The 20,223-nt window shown below is 39.2% G+C and overlaps 1 protein-coding gene across 6 annotated transcripts in view; it reads right to left on the reverse strand.

The window, feature by feature from the left end:
• Positions 1–20,223, reverse strand: part of BCAS3 (BCAS3 microtubule associated cell migration factor) — a 372,309-nt gene that overhangs the window by 184,895 nt on the left and 167,191 nt on the right. For 5 of the 6 annotated variants that reach the window (XM_050908947.1, XM_050908945.1, XM_050908946.1 and 2 more), the window contains 3 exons: positions 17,681–17,781; positions 13,897–14,093; positions 12,483–12,580 (listed from right to left, as the gene is read on the reverse strand). In XM_050908947.1, coding sequence (XP_050764904.1) covers positions 12,483–12,580; positions 13,897–14,093; positions 17,681–17,781 — 396 coding nt within the window. Of the gene's footprint in view, positions 1–10,696; positions 10,960–12,482; positions 12,581–13,896; positions 14,094–17,680; positions 17,782–20,223 lie in introns of those variants that run through there. The other variant, XM_050908949.1, reaches the window with a different exon arrangement.

Here is a 20,223-nt window from a genome sequence, read left to right on the forward strand (position 1 = left end):
AATATTTTTGTAACCTCATTAGTTTCTTGACTTGGTTTTAAACATGGAAGGATGGATATACAAATAAGTTACAGGTCCTCCACATGATATCCTCAATTATAAGTCAATCTTTACTAGCAAAATAAATGAAGAACTCTGCGTTTAACTCTTACAGAGAGTCTGGAAGGTGAAGACAATGAGGAAAAATTTCTGCTAGCTGTTAGGGATGAAAATTACTCTGTATTTTGAGCTCTGAATCTGAGAGGCATGTGTAAATATCTAACTTTCAAACCTACATTTACAAACAAATCCCGCGGCCTCTGCGTGTGCCGAACTCTCACTGACAACAAGTCCCACACGGTTAGCACGCAGAAACAGGCCCAAGCTCAGCTACCCTGATCGAGGGCCAGCTGATGTCTGCAAGCAGTTTACCTGTCTCTGCATGGCACAGAGTCTAAGCTAATAAACTGAAGCTGGCTCCATGCAGAGCTAGCTCGGGTCTTGGCACCGTGGTCTTGTCACCGCTACGGCGGGAAAGTGCCACGCTGAGAGCACTGGGCAGCTCTGGGGGAGCCAGCCCGTGGGTGGCACAGCCAGGGCTGAGGAGAAGGTGACAAACCCCACTCCTGAGCATCATTTGGGTATGTCTGCACAGGGCTTCGGCTCTTCTGCTCCCCTCGACAGCCCAGCTCCCTGGCCCCCTCGTAAAGGGAGGGCGGACTGTGCGTGCACCCTCACCTGCGTTAGAGGCTGCTACCCATCTGACATATCACTGTACTTTAGCCACATTACATCACTTGAGAGCACGCGTTCAGCACTTCATGGCATGCACAATCTTTCACTGAAGTGTTATTAAAAGGCTATAACTAGGCCAATAAAGCTGAATTTTATTTGTCCACTCATAGCAATGGGGAAGTGGTGCCTGCTGATGACATTAAACAAAGCATCATACCCACAATTCAAATTCTTTTTCAGCTACCCGCTATATAAGCGGATCAGTTAAAAGTTGCCGATTTAACATACAGCAGGGTAGTGCTGAATAGTCGTCATGTCAGGGTACTACATCAGGTAGAGCTGGTGCCCCTCTATCCTCCCCTCCTCACCCCCCATCGAAAAGGATGTTATAGCAGAAGGAATATTTGATACTGCCTAACGATCGGCAATTAATAGTCTCATTGAGCCCTGATCCAGAGCATCTTTAAGCACATGGCTGCGCATTCTCCTGAGGACCTGCTTCAATAAGGATAGATTCTCTTTCTTTGCAGGCACTGTAGGACTAGCACAAACCAACCGCAGTATAATTTTTATTTTTGCAAGCCAGATTCCCAAAGTTTCAGTCACATGTTTCATTGGAGAGAAAGGAAAAGGCATCAGCAAAACTTTGAAATAAAATCATGAAATAGTGAAGCACTGCTTGCAGTTTAGCTTATTGTGCATGAAAGTTTAAACTTTGCTTTCAACCTCGGTTTTCCAAACATGCTGTCATTCACTATAATATGGGTTAAAAATAAGAGAAAGCAAAGATGAAATGTAAATGATTTAAATGCATGCATATGTTCTTTTGTAAAATGCATAATGCATCTGCAAGGTTTTTCCTCATATTTTGGACACAAATCAAGGGGGAAATGGTTCACTTATGATACAGTGAATTTTTTATCTAACTTCAGTGGTAAAATGTACTTCCATGTAAGCATTTCACTGTATACTGTTTGTTGCTGCTGTTTTGGTTTTGGGGTTTTTTTTTTAAAGCTTAAATAGGAACACCAAAACCAAAAGACTAACACAAGAGTATTTCTTTTCTTCTCCAAATTCTTTCATGGCAACTTTGTTTGTTAAAAAATCCGCTAGCAACACAAACAACCTTGTAGATGATCTATGGTCAATTACTAAATTTGACATTCAATCACAAATAAGTTTAGAGAATGTTATGCTTACTTTTGAAATATATTTTAAGTGATGGTCACACAGTGTAGCACACAGTGATTTGCTCAGCATTCATGCTGTAAACAACACAGGTGAAAGTCTGAAGAGGTACTTTTTCAATTAATGCAAATTCAGTTAATGGAAATTGTCCTGGTAGCAAAGAGCTAGCAAGATCCTTACTACAACAGTGGCTTCTACTGCTTTTTTGCATCAAGGCAAAAATACGTATGTACTATCTTTCTAGAGGCCTCCTTTCCTGGAGTGGTATAGTCAGGACTTTTTGTAGGGTCCCAACATTAAAAGAGGCTACGAATTACAGGGTTTCCAGTTCCTGTACTGCATTTTCTCACATCAAGGGCACATAACTCGGAGCAACGGAAAAGTAATGCAAAAGACAATGACAGAGCCAGTTACCAAAACCAATGCTGAAACCCAACCAGATACTCACGAGCAAGCATTTGGCCTCTGTGCCAAAGCCTAGCAAATTCTATGAATTATCCAGAAATGCAGGTGGGTTGTACACTGCCAGGGTCAGCTGCATCTGGGACAAAAGCCCAGGCAAGCGAGCGTGTGTAGGTCCCACTCTCTCTGAGCAGATGTGAGCTCAAGGGAAAGCAGCTGTGCTGGATGCCTCTCTAGGTATTCTACACAGCGCACCCAGCACAAGAGGCACAAATGGTTGCCCACTGTTGCTGGAGGGAAATATCAGGCAAGAGCGACTTGGCAAGCCTAGGATTTCAGAAGAGGAGGGGCTGCACCCCACTTGACCTGGGGACATGGGATTTTTGATAGGACTATTACAATCACAGAGCTTATAAAATATATTTGGAAAGGCTTTCGTGTTGGTTTTGGGATAGCATACGAAGGCCCCAGGAATCCACTCTGAGGCCTTAAATCTGTGGCCAAACTCCAGCAAAAACCATATGTTAGTCATATTACCACCTTTTTCTTTTCCCTGTTCTTGCTCCATTTTAAAGGACCACGCCTTGCGCAGTAAACGAAAGACAGCCTCAGGGCAATAGAGGCTCATATACCACTTCTCTTATCTGGAGAAATCCTGTGCTAATGATGTGAATAATCCCAAGTCTGCTTTCTGTCATTTACTGACTGTGACCTGCTTGTTTTCACCTTTACAAGGGGAATAGCACCAGAAGGTTTATGTACGTGAAGCACTCGGCTTTACGTGCTCCCTCTAAGACTCTGCGTTCTTTTCGGAAGGAGGCGAGCCCCAGGCAGGCCGTCCCCAGCAGCCAGCAGTGGTCAAGACTGTAAGAGATCTCCTATTTGCAGAGCCCCCACAGCTGGAGGCACCGCCAGAGACTTTGTACTTGCACACAAGAACTGGCCGAGGAGGAGGAGGGTGACAAACAGGGGCTCCTTTCACCCCGCGCTCCCCTTTCCGGCTCACCCCATGCGCCGGCTGCTCTCTGCAGCAACTGCTTGCTGGCACCAGCTTTGGCTTTTTGTAGCACTCCACCCATAGCTAGAGTACTAACCGGCACCCAATTTAGCTTTGGTTCTAATAAAAAGTGAAAGTTAAAAGCAATGCAAGAAGCAGATAAAGCACTATTAAAAACTGGCTGGGATCATGCCAGGGATGGAGTCCAAGGCAGGGGGAGGAGCCAAGATGACTGCAAGGCGATGGGTATTTCACAGTATTGGATAATTAAGAAAAACAAAATATTTTCCATCTGTTTTTTTACCCCTTACGTCATTGAGGCAATAAAATATATACAAGTAAGTACCAAAAGACTATATTTCAAATTAGATATAAATATTTATTTCCAGCAGAGAACATCCTTACTTCAGCAAGGAGAAGACAGGGTGAGGAGGCTGTGATTGTAACACTCTCCAAATATTGAACTCCACCTTAAAACAGATCAAATGCCTGGCTAATTTATCATGCCAAATAGCTCAGTTTTATATGGTACATACCTAAACCCACACTTCTGCTCACTCATCCATATTACACTCTAATGAACAACAGCTAAAACCTGCTGATTTTGGATTAACGATGGTGACAATAGGTGCATATGCTGACATTACATTAAAAAAAAAACCCCACATGTGCGGACTGACGCTCTTGTTTAAAGCTATTTCAGTATAGATCCAGATACAGTCTGTGTAGAGAGTTTGTGTAGAGTCTTTCCACCATGAGCAGTGGGTTGGACCAGATGAACTCTGAAATTGGACATTCAACCTGCGGTGACTTATAAAAGAGCAAGTTTTTGTGGCTCTGGAAAGATTAAGAAGTGTCAAACATTTCATTATTACATAGTAAAGTATTAACCACAAAACAATTAATTATCTGTAGATCTGGGAAACACAAGTGAGAAGAAAATTAGCGCTTCAGATTGAAAGCAATTTCTGGTATGACACTGGTGGCCAACTCACACATTGCACAGCTGAGAGCTCAACGGCTGCGCAGTAAACCAGCAGCTTATCAACTCCTTCCTCAGTTTCTCCTTGCTTTGTGTGTAGAGTGGTTTGATTTAAAATGCAGCACTATTATCTCGCTACTTGGAAAAAAGCAAAAATTACAAACAAGCCACCATACTTATTCTTAAAAGCTATTTTTGCCATCTAATGAAGAGAGGAATAAAAAAAAATTGCAGCTGCCGTACCACTTCCAACTGTTCTTGAAAAACCAAACCCAAAAAACCTTCTTGGAGACTGCTTCATGCCCAGTTTTACACCTACAGATTTAATTGCTCTAAATAGGCCATCACAACCTATAGTATTCCGGTAGTTGCTGTGCTCTAGGGACATGGACATCAAGCCTCTATGGGTATTTTACAGGCAGGAGGAAGCTGAAAGACAAAAGGAAGAGTCCGCAGAGCCCTGAGGACAAGGGCTGATGTTCTGTAACAGTTCCTGAAAGCAGGGGAGGACAAGCTGGAGGATCTCAAGAGGACCAGAACCAGCAAGCAATCCTAATGGTTAAAAACCTAGCAACTGACAGAGACTACAGTCCAAAGTGGAGGAGATACACTTGAAACAAGAAATAATGAAGCACAGAGGTTTTTCAAAGCAAACATGGAAAACGGAGAGCAAATACTTTGAAGGACAGCCTAATTTAGTGAAATCATTAAATAAGAACGTCTCTATTATAAACTGGAAAACTGTTTCTAAATGAAAGCCTTCCTGAAACAATACTGATTCTAAAATTCATTTGTAGCTGGATGTTCAAATACTCTTCGTTTAACTTGCACAACTAATACCGTTTTAAGAACATTTCAAACAGTCTAGATGAATAGATGAGCTTAGAATATATTACAAACTTATAAAAATATCAAGATTTGTAAAACTATTCCTTTAAGCACTGTATAAAAACAGCAGAAATGTCAATGAACACGCTTCTTTGCAAATACCGTACGGTGTGTTATTTCGGTGCAATCTATAACACCACAAGTACAGACACTGAGGTTTCTGGATCTCTTGTAAGTTTAACAGTAGCTAGGAGCTCTTAGATCTCAAGCTATAATAAATATTGTATCCTACAGGAGCCCATCGGGAATCTCAGCTCATGTGTTGTTCCATAGAAGATTGTGGTGTCAGATATGATTAGAATCAACACTTTCCTCTTATTCAGAGCTTTAAAGCTACCTACACAGAACATTAACAACTGTTAATGAAAGACAATTGAGGGGTACATAAGACAACCTTATATTCAGAATGCATTTGCCTTAGCTACCGATATGCAAAATACCTATCGTGCATTTTGGATTTTTTCCCCACAAACAAACCGAAGGTGTTTATATGCTTGGACCAGACCATGCTCTAGCACACTGCTATTTTTCAGCTGACAAATCATTATATGACCTGAAGGTGGCTTCCCCAACTGGAAGTTAGTATGTAACACTTAAGCAATAAGACACTTCACGGTCTGCATTAATGGACCACTGGTACATGCGTCAAGTGGGTTGTGTGACATGAGAACAACTGTCTTTGAGCAACAGAGGACTGCACCAATGACCATTAACGTGGCCCCTGGAGGCCTCACTGCAACTTACCCTCACGTAGGAAGAAAAACCCCATTACCTTGTATTTGGTTATTATGTTGGTTAGGTCACAGTTATGCTTTCATCTAGCTATGACATCAACATGGAAATTGCTGGGTTTCTTGTCTGTCAGAGTCTCCTGTGAACTATCGAAAATCACATTAGCAAGATGAACAAGGTGATCGGCCTTTGGGGGATTAAGCACCTTGAGTAACTTAAGTTGCTTAAAGTCAAATTCAACCTAACACAGCAGTGTCTAGAAATTGTTTATTTTTGATTTTCACTTGCATCGGTGAAACTAATTTGCACGTCACACCATTTTTTTTTTTAGCTGATGGACACTTATGTGTCCAAGCACAACTGTCTTAGAAGAGATGAACTGCTTCAATTACTACAAGCCTCCTCAGCTAAACCAAAGGCAAACTGGGATGCAGAATAACAGTCTCCTCTGTCACTAGCAGAGTAGCAGCTACCCCACATCACTACGTCATGCTGCGTGGAGAGAGTTCCCATCTCTGGAACTGACAGACTAACCCACCCACAACCATCATATGGAGGCAAAAATAAACCAGTATATAACGATTCTGCTGCCTTTCAGGCACTGTTCCCATGCCCTTCCTCTCCAGTATACTTCTCCTGCCTAGAGAAAACACCCACCAGTGTTTCAAGACATTAATGCTACTCCATGTAGCTCTGCAGCTGAGTCTTTTCCCAAGCCAGGCAATGATCCAGCAGCAAGTGCCCAGTCAGTAGTGTCAGGTCATTTTAATTTCTCTTCACATCTCCATAGTCTATAGGGCATAGCTGTTTCTAGATGTAATCATGTATACTGCATTGGCATCTTGGAGCCTGTTGAAGTCAGTTCTGTCTTAAGGCTCTCTTCAAAAATAATCAGATAACGTTTTCTCAAATTAGATGAAATAAATCAAGTTGAAAAAATTCTAAGTATGAGAATTTTGTATTATGCAGCTCACACGCACACACATTAAGCAAGACGAACAGGATAGAGAGAGTATGAGCGCATGCAGGTGTGTGCTACTGCACTGAGAAAACAAAAAACCCCTGAGTATATCCCACACTCTATCACTATTCTAGGACTAATACATAAAATGTTTTTCAAATAAGTAACATAATAAGTGTTTTAAATAGATATGGTATTAACAGAATTGGCTCAGAAGTTATTCCAGGAAAGAACCATAACATAAACTCATTTAAATTTAAGCTGACAGAATGCAGAAGTACAAAACAAGCAATGCTGAGTACGCATTTTTGCTGTTACTAAACAGGTGATGCCCTCTAAGAACAGCTTGTTATATGACCATTATTAAAACCTCTCAATTGCTGTGAAGAATAGACCAAGGGCCAAATCTCTTCCTTGGCTTCAAAGCTGAGCATTATACTCGGAGGATCTGAGTGCAATCTCTATCTGCAACAACAAACTACCTTTATACTATCCAGGTAATTACAGGTTCAGGTCAAGGACTGCAAACCATATTGATTACATCTCTCTGCAAGAAGGACCCTCCAGCGCTGGCCGGCTCCACTCAAGCAGGGCAGCTCAAGTATCCGTGACGCCAGGACTCCCCGGGCCCTACCAGCGCCCGTAATGGGAAACCAGCGACCGCTCAGGCCTGTCAGTTATTGCCTGTGGCAGTAAGGACAGCCTGGGAATTCATAATGTTGGTGACTTCATCTGCCAGCTGCATTCACACATCTTTACTACCTGAATAACTGATCTCCACTACTCCAAGGCAGCACTTTCTGGTGTACAGCATTTGGGAATAAATATTTGATTGCGCATACAACAGAAAAGAGCTCAGATGGTTTAAGGTGTGACAGCAGAAGTGTTTATTAAATTCCAAGTGAGAGCATTGCTGGACAGTAAAAATTTGTCCCATGGTCCCTATCTCACAGGTGTGGTGAAGAACAATAAAAGATCCTTCACAGGCAGAGGGGAGGGAGGGAGGGGAGGCAAACTCCCTCCCCCACAAAACCCAAGTCAATTCTTCTGTTCATTAAACCCTCTGCAGGCAACGAGCTATCTGTCCATGACCAGCCAGTTGCACACAAAAGAAAGGGAAGTACTAAATTACAAGCCAATTTTAAGTGGGCATTGATTGAAGTAACCAGAAGAGAGCTTAGTATTGTCAGAGTTTCATACAACAGTAATAAACAATCTTCATTAAAAAATGATGCGTGCATCCCAAGAAGCACAGCGCATGCCAGGTTTTAGAAAAGAACATAAAGATTCCCCCTGTCTCACACACAAAGAGAAAAAAAATGCTCAGGATCTTTTTCTTCTACAATTTAATTTTATTAATTAAAATCCTTCCCACTCTAACTTCTGTATTTGTCCTAAGCAAGAAAGAAATGGAGACCTCCAAGCAGGAAAGGAAAAGGCTGATGCAAAACAGAGATCAGACAACTTCTTTGTCAACACTTTCCTACTCAGCTGACAATGCAACAAAATCATTACTTGACTGATGGCTAAGTGTCAAAACCCTCTTTGTATGAGGGAATAAACAAGGCTTTTCATAAACACACACACACACAGATGCACACACTTTTTTTTAACTGAGCAGGGTTGAATTAACAGCTATGACTGAGCATACCTGAGTACCTGAGCCCTTCAACACATTTGTTACAGTTTAAGGGAAACGCTTGCCCTTACAGACTCAATGCAGCTGTGTGATCAAATTTACTGTGATCAGGAACTGCTGCAAAATCCCTTCTCTAGAGGTCTTCTATTTCTGAAAGCTCAGAGTTGTTATTCCATACAGATATCCTAACCTTCCTACACCCTTTAATTTCTGCACTATTTATTATTAGTAGAGTTCTATCAGGTTTGATTTCTCAGGTATGTAACATATATGACACACATCATTCATCCACAGGTGGTAGTATAAAAATTCAGAACGGTGCCTGGAAATATTCAATTACATGTCTAAACTATGCTTCTATTTTCTAGATTAGTCTCCATCATTCTGTAGATATCCTCAGCTAGCCGAAAATCATATCTAATGCTCATCACATCAAGGAAAGGAACAGCATTCAATGCATACAGGTAATGTAAAGTTTTCAAATCATGCTTGTAGAGTGGTCTTCTGAAACAGAGCCAGGTCATTCAGCAACAAATATTTGTTTTGTCGCACTACAGATTTCTGTCTCAGGGTTGGTTGGTTTGGTTGTGTAAAGAGTGTGACCTTCAGCTGCAGCACCTCCTGCAGACAGGGCACTTGTAAGGTTTCTCTTCCATCTCTGGTGTCTAGTAAAGTCTTAAATGTAACCTGATTTACGAAGACTTACCCCACCATTGTTAAATCCAATGCAACCAGCTGATAGCCTCAGTGCTTCTTCAGAAAGGATGGACACACACACACACAAGCACACACAGTGTGCATTTACTATGTGTACAGTAGTGGTTCTTTTGCTCCATTATTATTAAAGGCTTCCTGCTTTATAAAGATTTAAACTCAGTGTTGTCCCCTTAACGTTTCCAACTGCCAATCTGGAATAGCATCTGGAATTACAGTGCATTTAATCCTTGAGGGTATATTCTCTCTATGATGCATATGACTAAAATGTGTGCATTGAGGGACAAATGTCCAGTAGCTTTAGGTGACTACATTTTTGCAAACTTTTCTTAAACATTTGATTAAAAAAAAAAAAAAAAACAAAACAAAAAACCAAAAGAAGAGAAGACTATCTTAGGAGACTGTTAAGTCAAGTTGAAATAACCATATTGAAATATGCATTTTTTAAATTTATCCAAGTAATCTTCACAGATACAGCCATCCACCTTGAAAATGCCATTGCAAATTTTCATTATTAGTAACAGTATTAGAGTTTTGTACTTTCTAAATGAAGATTTTTGCAAATGATCTTGTGAGAGAATATTGTCATTAGCACACCATAGTTTTACAGACATGTGAAAATCATGACTAAAAAAATTACACAAATTTCTTATTAAACACAACAACAGAGTTGTCACCAACGGGGAGAAGGAAGGAAGCTATCAAGAATGGCAGAAGAATAATAGAAGATGATAAACATGTACTTGAAATCTTTTGATAGGAAGAACAAGTGATGGAGTTAGATAAGAAGAGGCGCCACGCTGGTTGTATCTCTAAGCGACAGGCAATCAAACAGCCAGATAAGCATCTTCATAAAGTGCAACAGACTTGAATGCATGGGTCATAACTGAAGAATCACTTCCTGGTTCAGTTTAGGCAGTAAAAATTTATGACCTACTTAAAAATCCTTCAAACCTAAAAACGTATTTTCCAATAAATTTGTTTTCCACAAAGAATGTAAGCCATTTAGGGCACGCCTTGGTAATAGCAGGAAATGAGAATACTTACAGTAGTGGACTGTAACACAAAAAATGCGATGTCGTACATGAACAGCATTTAAAATAAAACATTTAGATTCAGAGCTGAGCTTAATGTAATTTTCTGCACATCTCAAAGGTGGGAAGAGAAGAAAGTAAGCATAAAATACTCTTCTTCCCTTTGCTGGGATCTGTTACAAGAATAGCATGAGATCTCAAAAACCAGTGTATGCTTTTTCCTTGTGTCTCCTTTACTCTGTAGCAGAATTCACACCCCTATACCATCACACATAATCTGGTGTATTTACCCTAAATTTGGACCAGTAATTTCTGCATGGGAAAGGACAAGGATCAGGCAATACGAAAACTGCAAATAGATGGTAAAGTCCCTGAATCAAAAATCAATTCAAATCCAAACTGTCTGGCAGTGAAGTTAAATAAAATACTGCTATCAGCATGTCCCTAACAAAATCCATGTATTGTTTATAAGAAACTTATGAGGTGTTGTAACAAAACTGAGTCACTGCTGTACAGTAAATATATTTTCAGTGTCATAACAATGTATACAATTGACTTTGGCAATTTTAATATGGACACACATGTTAAAGGCATTACCAATAGAGCTTCATCACATTCACGTGAGCCATTGCATATTAAGGCCCCATCCACACTTCAGGAAACGTTGTTTAGCATAGAAGAGGTACAGTCCTATGTGGTTCATTGTTTCTATTGTAGACGGAATAACAGTTTTAGAACGTGCTGTGGTTACAGAATGGTTATATTTCAGAATTATGACACATCCCTGCTATAGGTAATGGCATTGCTCCGTTCATACACAGGAGGGAAAAAAAACCTCACCCTGATAACCCAGATATCTCTATCTGTATCAGCTGGCATAGTCACACTGATAGTGCAGAACAGCCATGCCATTAATCACTCTGAATCTGAAGTGTCAGATACACAGACAGAAGCACTCCTATGATTCAAGCTCGTAAGGGGTAATAGGCATAGATGAACTAGTCCAAAAAATCGTAACTGATGCATTTATGTTTTCTTCTGTATGAAACAATTATTGTCAAAATTACTTTGTCATGTAGTAAAACAAATAAAATTCCCTTTAAATAACCAGCATCAGATGTTTGCCTAAGTTCAGCGTGAATTAATTTAACAAGTTTTAAATATTTGAAAATGGAATTTATAATGACAATCCTCAATATCCAAAGTAAATGTAGTTATTACTGAACTCAGTTATAAACACATCTAAGAAATACCCTGTAATACCCAAATAAATTAATTTGGCAAACAATGCAATATCTTGGACTCAGAATTTCTATCAATAGCAAACAGAGTCTGGAACAGGAGCTTTTATTTTAACTCTCTTTAAAACAACCTTCAGAAACCAGTTTCTGTATGTGTTACAGTCTCTTTTTACAGTTTAACCTCAATCCAATCAGCAGTTTGCAGGGATTTTCAAATCGCTAAAGATTAAATCCTTTCTGACTTGACTGTTTGACTAATGCTATGTGTTTAATAATTCTACTTGTGAGAGATTTTATTTGACAAAATCCTGCTGTGTGGACCCTTCAGACACTATACAGCTGTACTAGAATAATAAAGCTCTGCTGTCCTTCTTTCTTTATACAGACTATACCCCACCACTGAGAAAAAAAGAAGAAAACTTTATAGTACATATATTACTATGTTGATATTAACATAACCACTGTAGTATTAAATTTACACGCTCTTTTAGAGCAGAGTAGTGAAAATGTGCCTATCACACAAACATTAAATAAAGCATCCTGTTGTCTTGACTGTTCACAGAAATCAATTACATTTATGATTAAATTTCAAGGAAAGCTATTTTATAAATGAGATGGAACTGGAATATTCTATGCTTTAGGCATTCATTAATAAAAGCATTTCAGTGCTACTATTTGCAAACGTTCTGCTTTTTATTTAGGCAGTTTTTAGCATTCTATAGGTCATGTTAAACTTAATGTAAATATTGTGTTCGTATCTTACCACAATGCTGTGACTTCAGATTTAGCAGCAAGAGGAAAAAAGTCATCGTTATGGTAGCTTTCAGTACGTATTTGTATAAGACAGCACTTACCCTATTGTGCAGCTGAAAATCATGATATCCTTTTAAGTATATGGCAATGGTTAGTAAACAAGTTACCAGACAAAAAAAGACAAGATTGATGAATGCCATGAATATCAAAGAAAACATGAAATCAACATGTTTCTACCTGAGGTAGCATCAATCACTGTTGAAACTCCTCTGCGATCAGAAACCGGACGTGATGACCCCGGCATGCTAACAGGTTCTGAACGAACTGGCTGAATCCTAAATAATAAGTTACAGTTACCACTTGTGTCAAAATCAGTGCTCATGAGGGCTGTAATTAAATCACAAACCTGAGTCAGCTGAACCAATTAAGCAACCACTTATTTTTAAATCAGCCAACTGTTGAAAACTTTTGTTTTCCTTTGCTTTGTGGAGCCAAGATCTGGATAATCCATCCAGAGACAGATTAAGACTCTACACAAAGCTAGTACCCCCAAACTACATCTCAGGCTCTCAGAAAGCCTCGAAGGAAAAAGCTCACCCTAACCAAACTGGTTAAAAAGCCTCCATCGCCTTCCTGAACAGCAGCATTTTCTCTGTCAGTTCAGGAGAAAAGACACATTTGTAATTGTCTATACCTTTTGTAACATATATCTATATTGATTTTTTTTTAAAAATTTCTGCTTTCTTTCTGCATATGTATACATATATACAATTAAAAAAAAATCTTTGATGGCTATATCCTTGCTTGTGGGATTATTACATGCAAGGAGAAATCACACATTTCAAAGCCATGTATTTTCAGTCCAAGTACAATCTGCCCAGTTTTAATGGGATTAGTCATATTATCCATCTCTCTTGTTTTACTCATAAGAGTTTCAGACAGAGTCCCAAACAATCCAAGTCCATACCACAGAACTTTGGACTTCAAATCACATGCAGAGTCAGAAGCATGGAAACTCGTTAAATCTTAAGAGTTACCGGACAGGACACAGAAACACATGGTGCATAAAGCACTTCTACAAAATCACTAGCTATCAGTAAATATAAACCCACATTTACCTTCGCTCTCCTTCCTTCCCTAGGCCCACCCCCTGCCCCCAATTCCAAATCAGCCAATGTCCAAAACCAGATGACTTAAATACATGAAAAAGAATTACAAGGAAGGAAGCAAAGGAAGGGATAAAAAAAACAGGGAGGGGAAAAACATTCCAGAAGTTCACTTACTGTTCCAACACACTGACCGCTTCACAGTCAGCATCTAAATCTATGGCACAAAGCTCCCACTCATGTCTGAGAAAATGAATTTATTAAGCAATGCAGAAACTGTGAAAGCCAAGACGACGCTGAGCAAGGCCACCAGACTTTGTACTGTCTTTCGCTGTCATTTACCCAAGAAGGGGCAGCAGAAAGGAATCTAAGCTGCTTGGCCTGGATGAATTTTTATTGTCAAGTCACACACTCTTCTGAGACTTTCATCTGGACAAGCTTGATGAAAACTATTACACTTTCTACACAGATGGCCTCATTTAAGCATGAGGCAAGGTATTCACACAACAAATGTGAAACAGCTTGGAAATCGATATTATTTTTACCTGAGACTGTTGAGATCAAGATCATCTGTATCAAAGTCCAGAAGAGGCTGCGGGGTATCACTTGGACCATGCGACTGCAGCACTGAAGAACTGGATGAAATGACGGTAGTTTGGCCTGAGGGATGGATTGTTTTGAACTGGAACTGTGGGCCCATCCATAGGCGTCGATGAGGCCCAGTGTGAGTCACTATTTCGACCTGTGGGAAGGGAATATGGGGAAATGCTTAACACAAAACTGCAACTTAACATAACGAAAGGTTCTTTCAATACACTGAACCCCAGAATCCTGCTGTTCTCAAGCAAGAAGGGTGTTTTGTGCCATCAGTTCGGAGGAACGCTGAACAAGGGAAAATTCGGAATGTCTTTGCTAGAGAAAGGACGCTCTAGCCAAAGCCAAGAGCTTCTTGTGGAGCCTTGAAAGCCCTTGACACCACCAGCTCGACCACACGGCACCCCAGTTCTTAAACTGTTCGGAAAACCGACAGTCCATCCTGACTATCACTTCACCTGACCCTGTTTATTTCTCCCCTTGCCATTACGAAATACATGCTATAACGTGAACGCTAAAAAGCTACTCTTGTTGTGGCAACAAACAGAGGAACACATTTCCGTCTGCATCTACACGGAGTAGACAGAGGAACTGAAAAAGTCTACCTCCCCCAGATAACCTCAGTCCTGACCAGGTCAATGGATGCACTTTTTAAAAGCAAGCTGTTACAGCTTTGTTACGGCTGCTTTCTAGAAGTTCACACATTAAACAGCACTGCTTCACATGTATATAGTGCGAACTGTATTTCAAATCAAAGCTCATAATTACTGTTGGCACATCTGAGGATACCGCTGGCAGAGACCACCTTGCTGGAAAGCAACAAGATCTGTAACAGAGAGCAGTGTGAAGTGCGCTGTGAGACATTGAACAGCCCAGGTCACACTCATTACTATGCAGATGTAATATAAACATGTATGTGCAACACGTGGAGTTTAGAAGAGCAGCTACACACACACATATATATTCATTTAACTGAAATTCCGGCAACTAAAACAGAAGTAAGGCTGTCTGCTTGCAGTGAACAACCACACATACATAATAGGTGTATATGAGATATATATCTGCATGTATGCTTATGTGTAGATATACACACAGACACAGAAGCTTCTCAGTTCCAAGCCTACTTCCAAAAGGCACAGAGAATACAGGTGGCGTGTCTAACAAACAATAATTTTAAATATTCAGATTCTCCTCTAGGTATTGGCTCCCAGTGAGAGTCTAGATATGAACTTTTGAAAAACAAGTTATTTCAGTAAATGAAGCATCCAAAATACTTTAAAAATGTCTTTTCACACTGATAACTATAAACTGGATGAGTATCAATTCTGGCAAACTCTTAAATAAGCCGACGATAGGAATGCAAACAACCATGAAAATTTAAGATGGTAACGTTGTTGGAAATGTACATGATCAGGAAAATTGGGCCTTGTAAACAAAAGGGTAAACAAAGCATAAGTCTTCTGTAATACAATTTTAAAAATCAAAAAGAGCCTTTAAAGATCAGAAAAAGGAAATATGAAATGAAAATATTAAGCTCTGGTGAACTCATACTTTTAAGATGACAAAACCAGACTATTAAATTCCTATCAATTTCTGCTAAAACAATGATCAGCTTCACAGCAAAAAATGCAGGAGGGGATTCATGAAAATATATTTTTTTTATATATATGACACAGATGTAGTGATTCTTAACTCTTTAAGAAGCAATTTTAAACACTGGATAATGTTGTTCTAAGTTCTCTGCTAATGTAAGATGACAAATGCACAGCCTATTTAGCACTATTTCCATCTTTGCATTTATCTTAGCGTAACTCAGATTGACTGTAGACGTTTCTGAGGCAAGTAGCTTTTATGTAGCAGTGTAAATTAGGCCACAGATAAAGTAATCTGTATGTTTTAAGCTTGAAACCATCAGTGTCACAGAGCCGAGAGGTAAACAGATGCCTTTGCAATTTTACTGAGGCTACGGCCAGATGTTCCTATTCACTCTCCTGTTGTGTGCAGGACAAACATATTGTATCTACTTCACACTGACAGCACACATTACCCACTGTTCTAATTGAAAAGTTGAAGTGAAGGGCAGTGTTTTTTCACTGCATGCTGTTACTGTTGATAACAACACTTTAATTTTGAAAAACATACTTGCACTTTAGGCTTAATCTAAAGTGGCTTGCTTAGAGAATGCTAGCATCCTCATGCTCAAAAGAGCTATCATCACTCTTTTCACTTCGCAAAAACTAAACATTCCGGAAGCATTCTCTGAATTATCTGTGTGCTGTGACATCACTTGGGATTCTTTTTTTTTTTTTCTTATAAATATATTTACTCTTCTAGAGGGATAGATGCGATGAAGTTCAAGCAGTCTTAAGTTCCTTTGACATCTTATATCTTCCAAGAATTAGTAATAAATCAACCCCCATAATGTAGGTTTCCCTTAACTCTCTTTTTCCTGAGGTTGCCCACTATACCAGAAAGTCACCAGAACAGTAAAATACGCTGAACTATCCAAACAGTACCAGAGAGGATAGGTGGAAAACTACAGGTGAAATCTTGGCCCCTGTGAGCTCAGTGATAAAATTCCTGTTGACTACACTGATTAAGAAGTTTCACCATCTTTATGCTCTGACAAATTAGAGACAGCATAAGCAAATAAGATACGTGAATGTGCAGCCACATCCGAAAGAGGCCAGGTAAGTGGATTCACATGAACAGATTCCCCAATGAATGCTGCTCCTGGACCAGTACACGTGGAAACCTAACTCCTCATTTTAAGAAAATGCTGTGTATGACTTATTCACCAGTGGGAGAAGCAAATCACATCCATGAATATTTCATAGTTATGCCGTATACCCCACAACACATTTAATGCATCACTCCTATAACAACATTGTTCTTAAACCAAAGAAAACCCACCTAATTTGTCAGGATGAATTCCATGTATCAGGTACCCTGTAATCACTTTGGTAAATCCAGAGCATTTGTGATTTTTATTTATTTATTTCACTCTAACCTTCTATTTCTAACAGGAACTAATTCTCAGTGTATTATTCATTACCTACATTCTTAACCTGAAGTTATGTTTTGAGCCAAACAGTCAAGTATGTACTGAGTTCTTAAAGAGAAGCTTCATTGACTGAAACAAAGCCAGAATGGATAAAACTACAAGGATTTAACCTCATATAAAAATATTCCACCAAGCACGACCACTTTACAGCACTATAGTATTTCTATCTAGCCATAACTCAAAGGAATTATCAGTAGGAAATGCAGTAGCTGATAACCAGAAAAAGACAGAAGTAAACCAGTTTACCATTTTTATGTTAAAATGCAGTAAGGATAGCACGAGTGACAACTGAAAAGGCATCGTCACTTTGCCAAGCCAACTTCCTTTCTCCATGTCTGAAAAGGACCACGTCAGGACAAAAAGGTAGAGAGGTAACTTTCTGTTGCCAACTGAAACTTCCTACTTCACCCTGAACTTCCCAAGGATGTGACTGGTGCCAGTAATGGTGGGGGCTTTATATGGTTTTTAATATAGCTTGTATAGTTTGTATAAAATGTAAAGACCATCAAATTCATACCATGTTAAGTCAGGAGTGAAGTCAGTTTTACACACAGCAATACCCATGGCCTACTGGAAGCTTACTTTCCATTTTGAGCAAAGTTGTGAATTTTACTTCCAGTGGATACCATTACTGTTTCACTCCTGAACTGGAATGCCCCTGAAAAGCATACCTGTGAAAGCCACTCCTCATCCTCTTGCCCGCTGTGGTCAGATGCTAAGCTGTCGTATGACTCATGTCGAGTGATCGGTCCAGGGCTCCCTGGTGGAACCACTGAAAAAAACAGAAAACTGAAAAATCAGATTTACTGTTAAATGCGTTTAAAAAAAGCTTTTTCAGTAAGTTATTGGTACAGCAATGTAGACATTTTCCTAAATCTGTGACAATATGTTGGAGCGCAGAAAGAGCTCAAATATTGACATCAAAAGTGATGAAAAGACTTCTGTTCTTCGACTTGAAAATATACATACAGCCACTACGATAACCAATTTGTTCTTCTTTTAACCTTAAGTACTTAATGAACATACAGAACAGCCCAATACAGATGAGCACCATCTGTCTTGAGGAATTTAACACTGAGAAACGCCACTGTCAATGATGTAAGCCTTTTCTACAAACTTTTCAGAATTTGAACTGTGCTAAAGCGCACTGACAAAAGCTATCCTGAGGCACTGGTACCTGTACTGACTTTGAACAGAGAGTACTTCCAAGACTTCATGAACTGAATTATCACTCTCATTTTGACACCAATGTAGTTGATTTAAAGGTGGCTTCACAAACAACTTTATTTTTAGGATCTGACTTTTTTGCGATTTAATTGGAAGTGCTTCATTACCATCTTAGTGTCACCTTTTCATTACAGTAGTGAAAATATATTAATTAAGAATCCATAACAAAGCAGAGTTTGATGTTTAATTCACTACAAAGACTAAATACTGAGATTATTTCACTGGACTATAAAATACCAGAGATTCTGTATTCAAGTGTTGCATTGCATTATAGTAATACTGTATAATAATTTTGGACAGATAAGAAAACCACTTTTTTCAGCTGCAGGTGACAGATAACTAGAAAGAGAGAGATATATATAGTTCAAGATATATAGTTCAAGCCGTGGGACAAATTCATCAGCGGCTATTAAACACAACAGTCCAGACACAACCTCCAAGAAGCCCAAAACCTCCAAACTCCCGGACGCTGGAGCATCTGCTTCCAGTCACTACCAGAGATCCGAGGCTGGGTAAATTTTTGGTTTGACTCAACATCAGATCTGTCCACAGTGCTCATCCGCAAACCTTTTCTTGACAGCACTATGAAAATCTTACATTACTGTAACTGCTTAAATACCTAAGTCTTTACTGTTTTCAAAAGACTGGTACAAATAAATAACCTCCATTCACAGAACAAAACTAAGTTAATTTTGTTCCTCTATTCATTACTCATTCATCTTCACATGGACTCACTACAACAGAAAAATGCAAGTTCTTCAGCTCTGTAGACTGCATGATATCCAAACCCACTTTTAAAACGATTACCATATATACATACAACTTTGGGGAAAATCACTATTTAGTGTTCAAATGCTACCACAAAAGAGAGAGAGAATCGTAGACTCATTATTGTAAAGATCAGTATTTCATGATGCCTGGTCCTTGAGTCATTTAAGTATGTTAGCAAAGCTTACAGTCTAGCTACTTTACTTTCTATGGCGGTAGCATTATGTTGCTCTAACTAAAACTTCACACTTGAGAAAGCTGAAAGAGTTTAGAAAAAGCAAAATGCAAGCAAGCACCCCAGACAATACGACAGGAGGTATTTTTCATTTTCTTGTACCTGCTTACTGTCAGGGGCCTGTTGGAGGCCTGGATTCAATACCAAGAAACCATACGCGCTTTGAGGGAAGAGCAGACACCACAAAAGCAAATTGAAAGAAGCAAATGCAACAATGGCATTTTTACTTTGGTAAAACAAGAGAGTTTTATGCTATAGCGTTAAGATACTGCACAATCCTAAAATTAGAACCAATATTTTTATATTCACATAATCTAAAAATGACTCAAAGTTTTTAAAATTGATTTTTTAAAAACTATATTATTACAGGGTTGACCTTTATGTGTCAAGTTTCCATCCACTACAAATTTTTACAGCCATGTTGTAAACCCCTAATAATAGGAGTTTATAATGGCAAAGCAGACACAATTGTAACCATAAATACAGAACGGCGCCTCTATAATATAAACAGCACAGGGTTTTCATAAATCCATACACTATATGAAATAAAGAGATTTTCATCCTGTTTGTATAAGTGGGTATCTGAACCCAACCTCAGCTATGGAGCCATTTCTAACACCTCTGTATCGCAGAGTGTCCTCATTCTGAAACCTGCAATATAGCAAATTCAGTTCAGGGCCTAACTTATTAAAGAATTATTCCAAGTGCTATATACATTAGGACATAGTCTTACCAAGTGCCAAGTTTTTCCCATGAGATACTATGCATCTGCCATATTCATTGAAATCAATACAATTTGTGCCTGCACGTATGTGTACATCGACACCTTGGCAACCGCAGACATTATTTCAGCAGTGTGTGTTTTCATCAGTTTTCAAGATAATACAGAAACTACGTTCCTCTGCTTCATTACAGCCGTGACAGATCTAATTCAATGACTTACGGGTGTGTCTGTCCAGCCTATATCAAACTCATATTAAGAAA

This window comes from Gymnogyps californianus, chromosome 20, assembly GCF_018139145.2.
Source record: "Gymnogyps californianus isolate 813 chromosome 20, ASM1813914v2, whole genome shotgun sequence".
Taxonomy (NCBI): domain Eukaryota; kingdom Metazoa; phylum Chordata; class Aves; order Accipitriformes; family Cathartidae; genus Gymnogyps; species Gymnogyps californianus.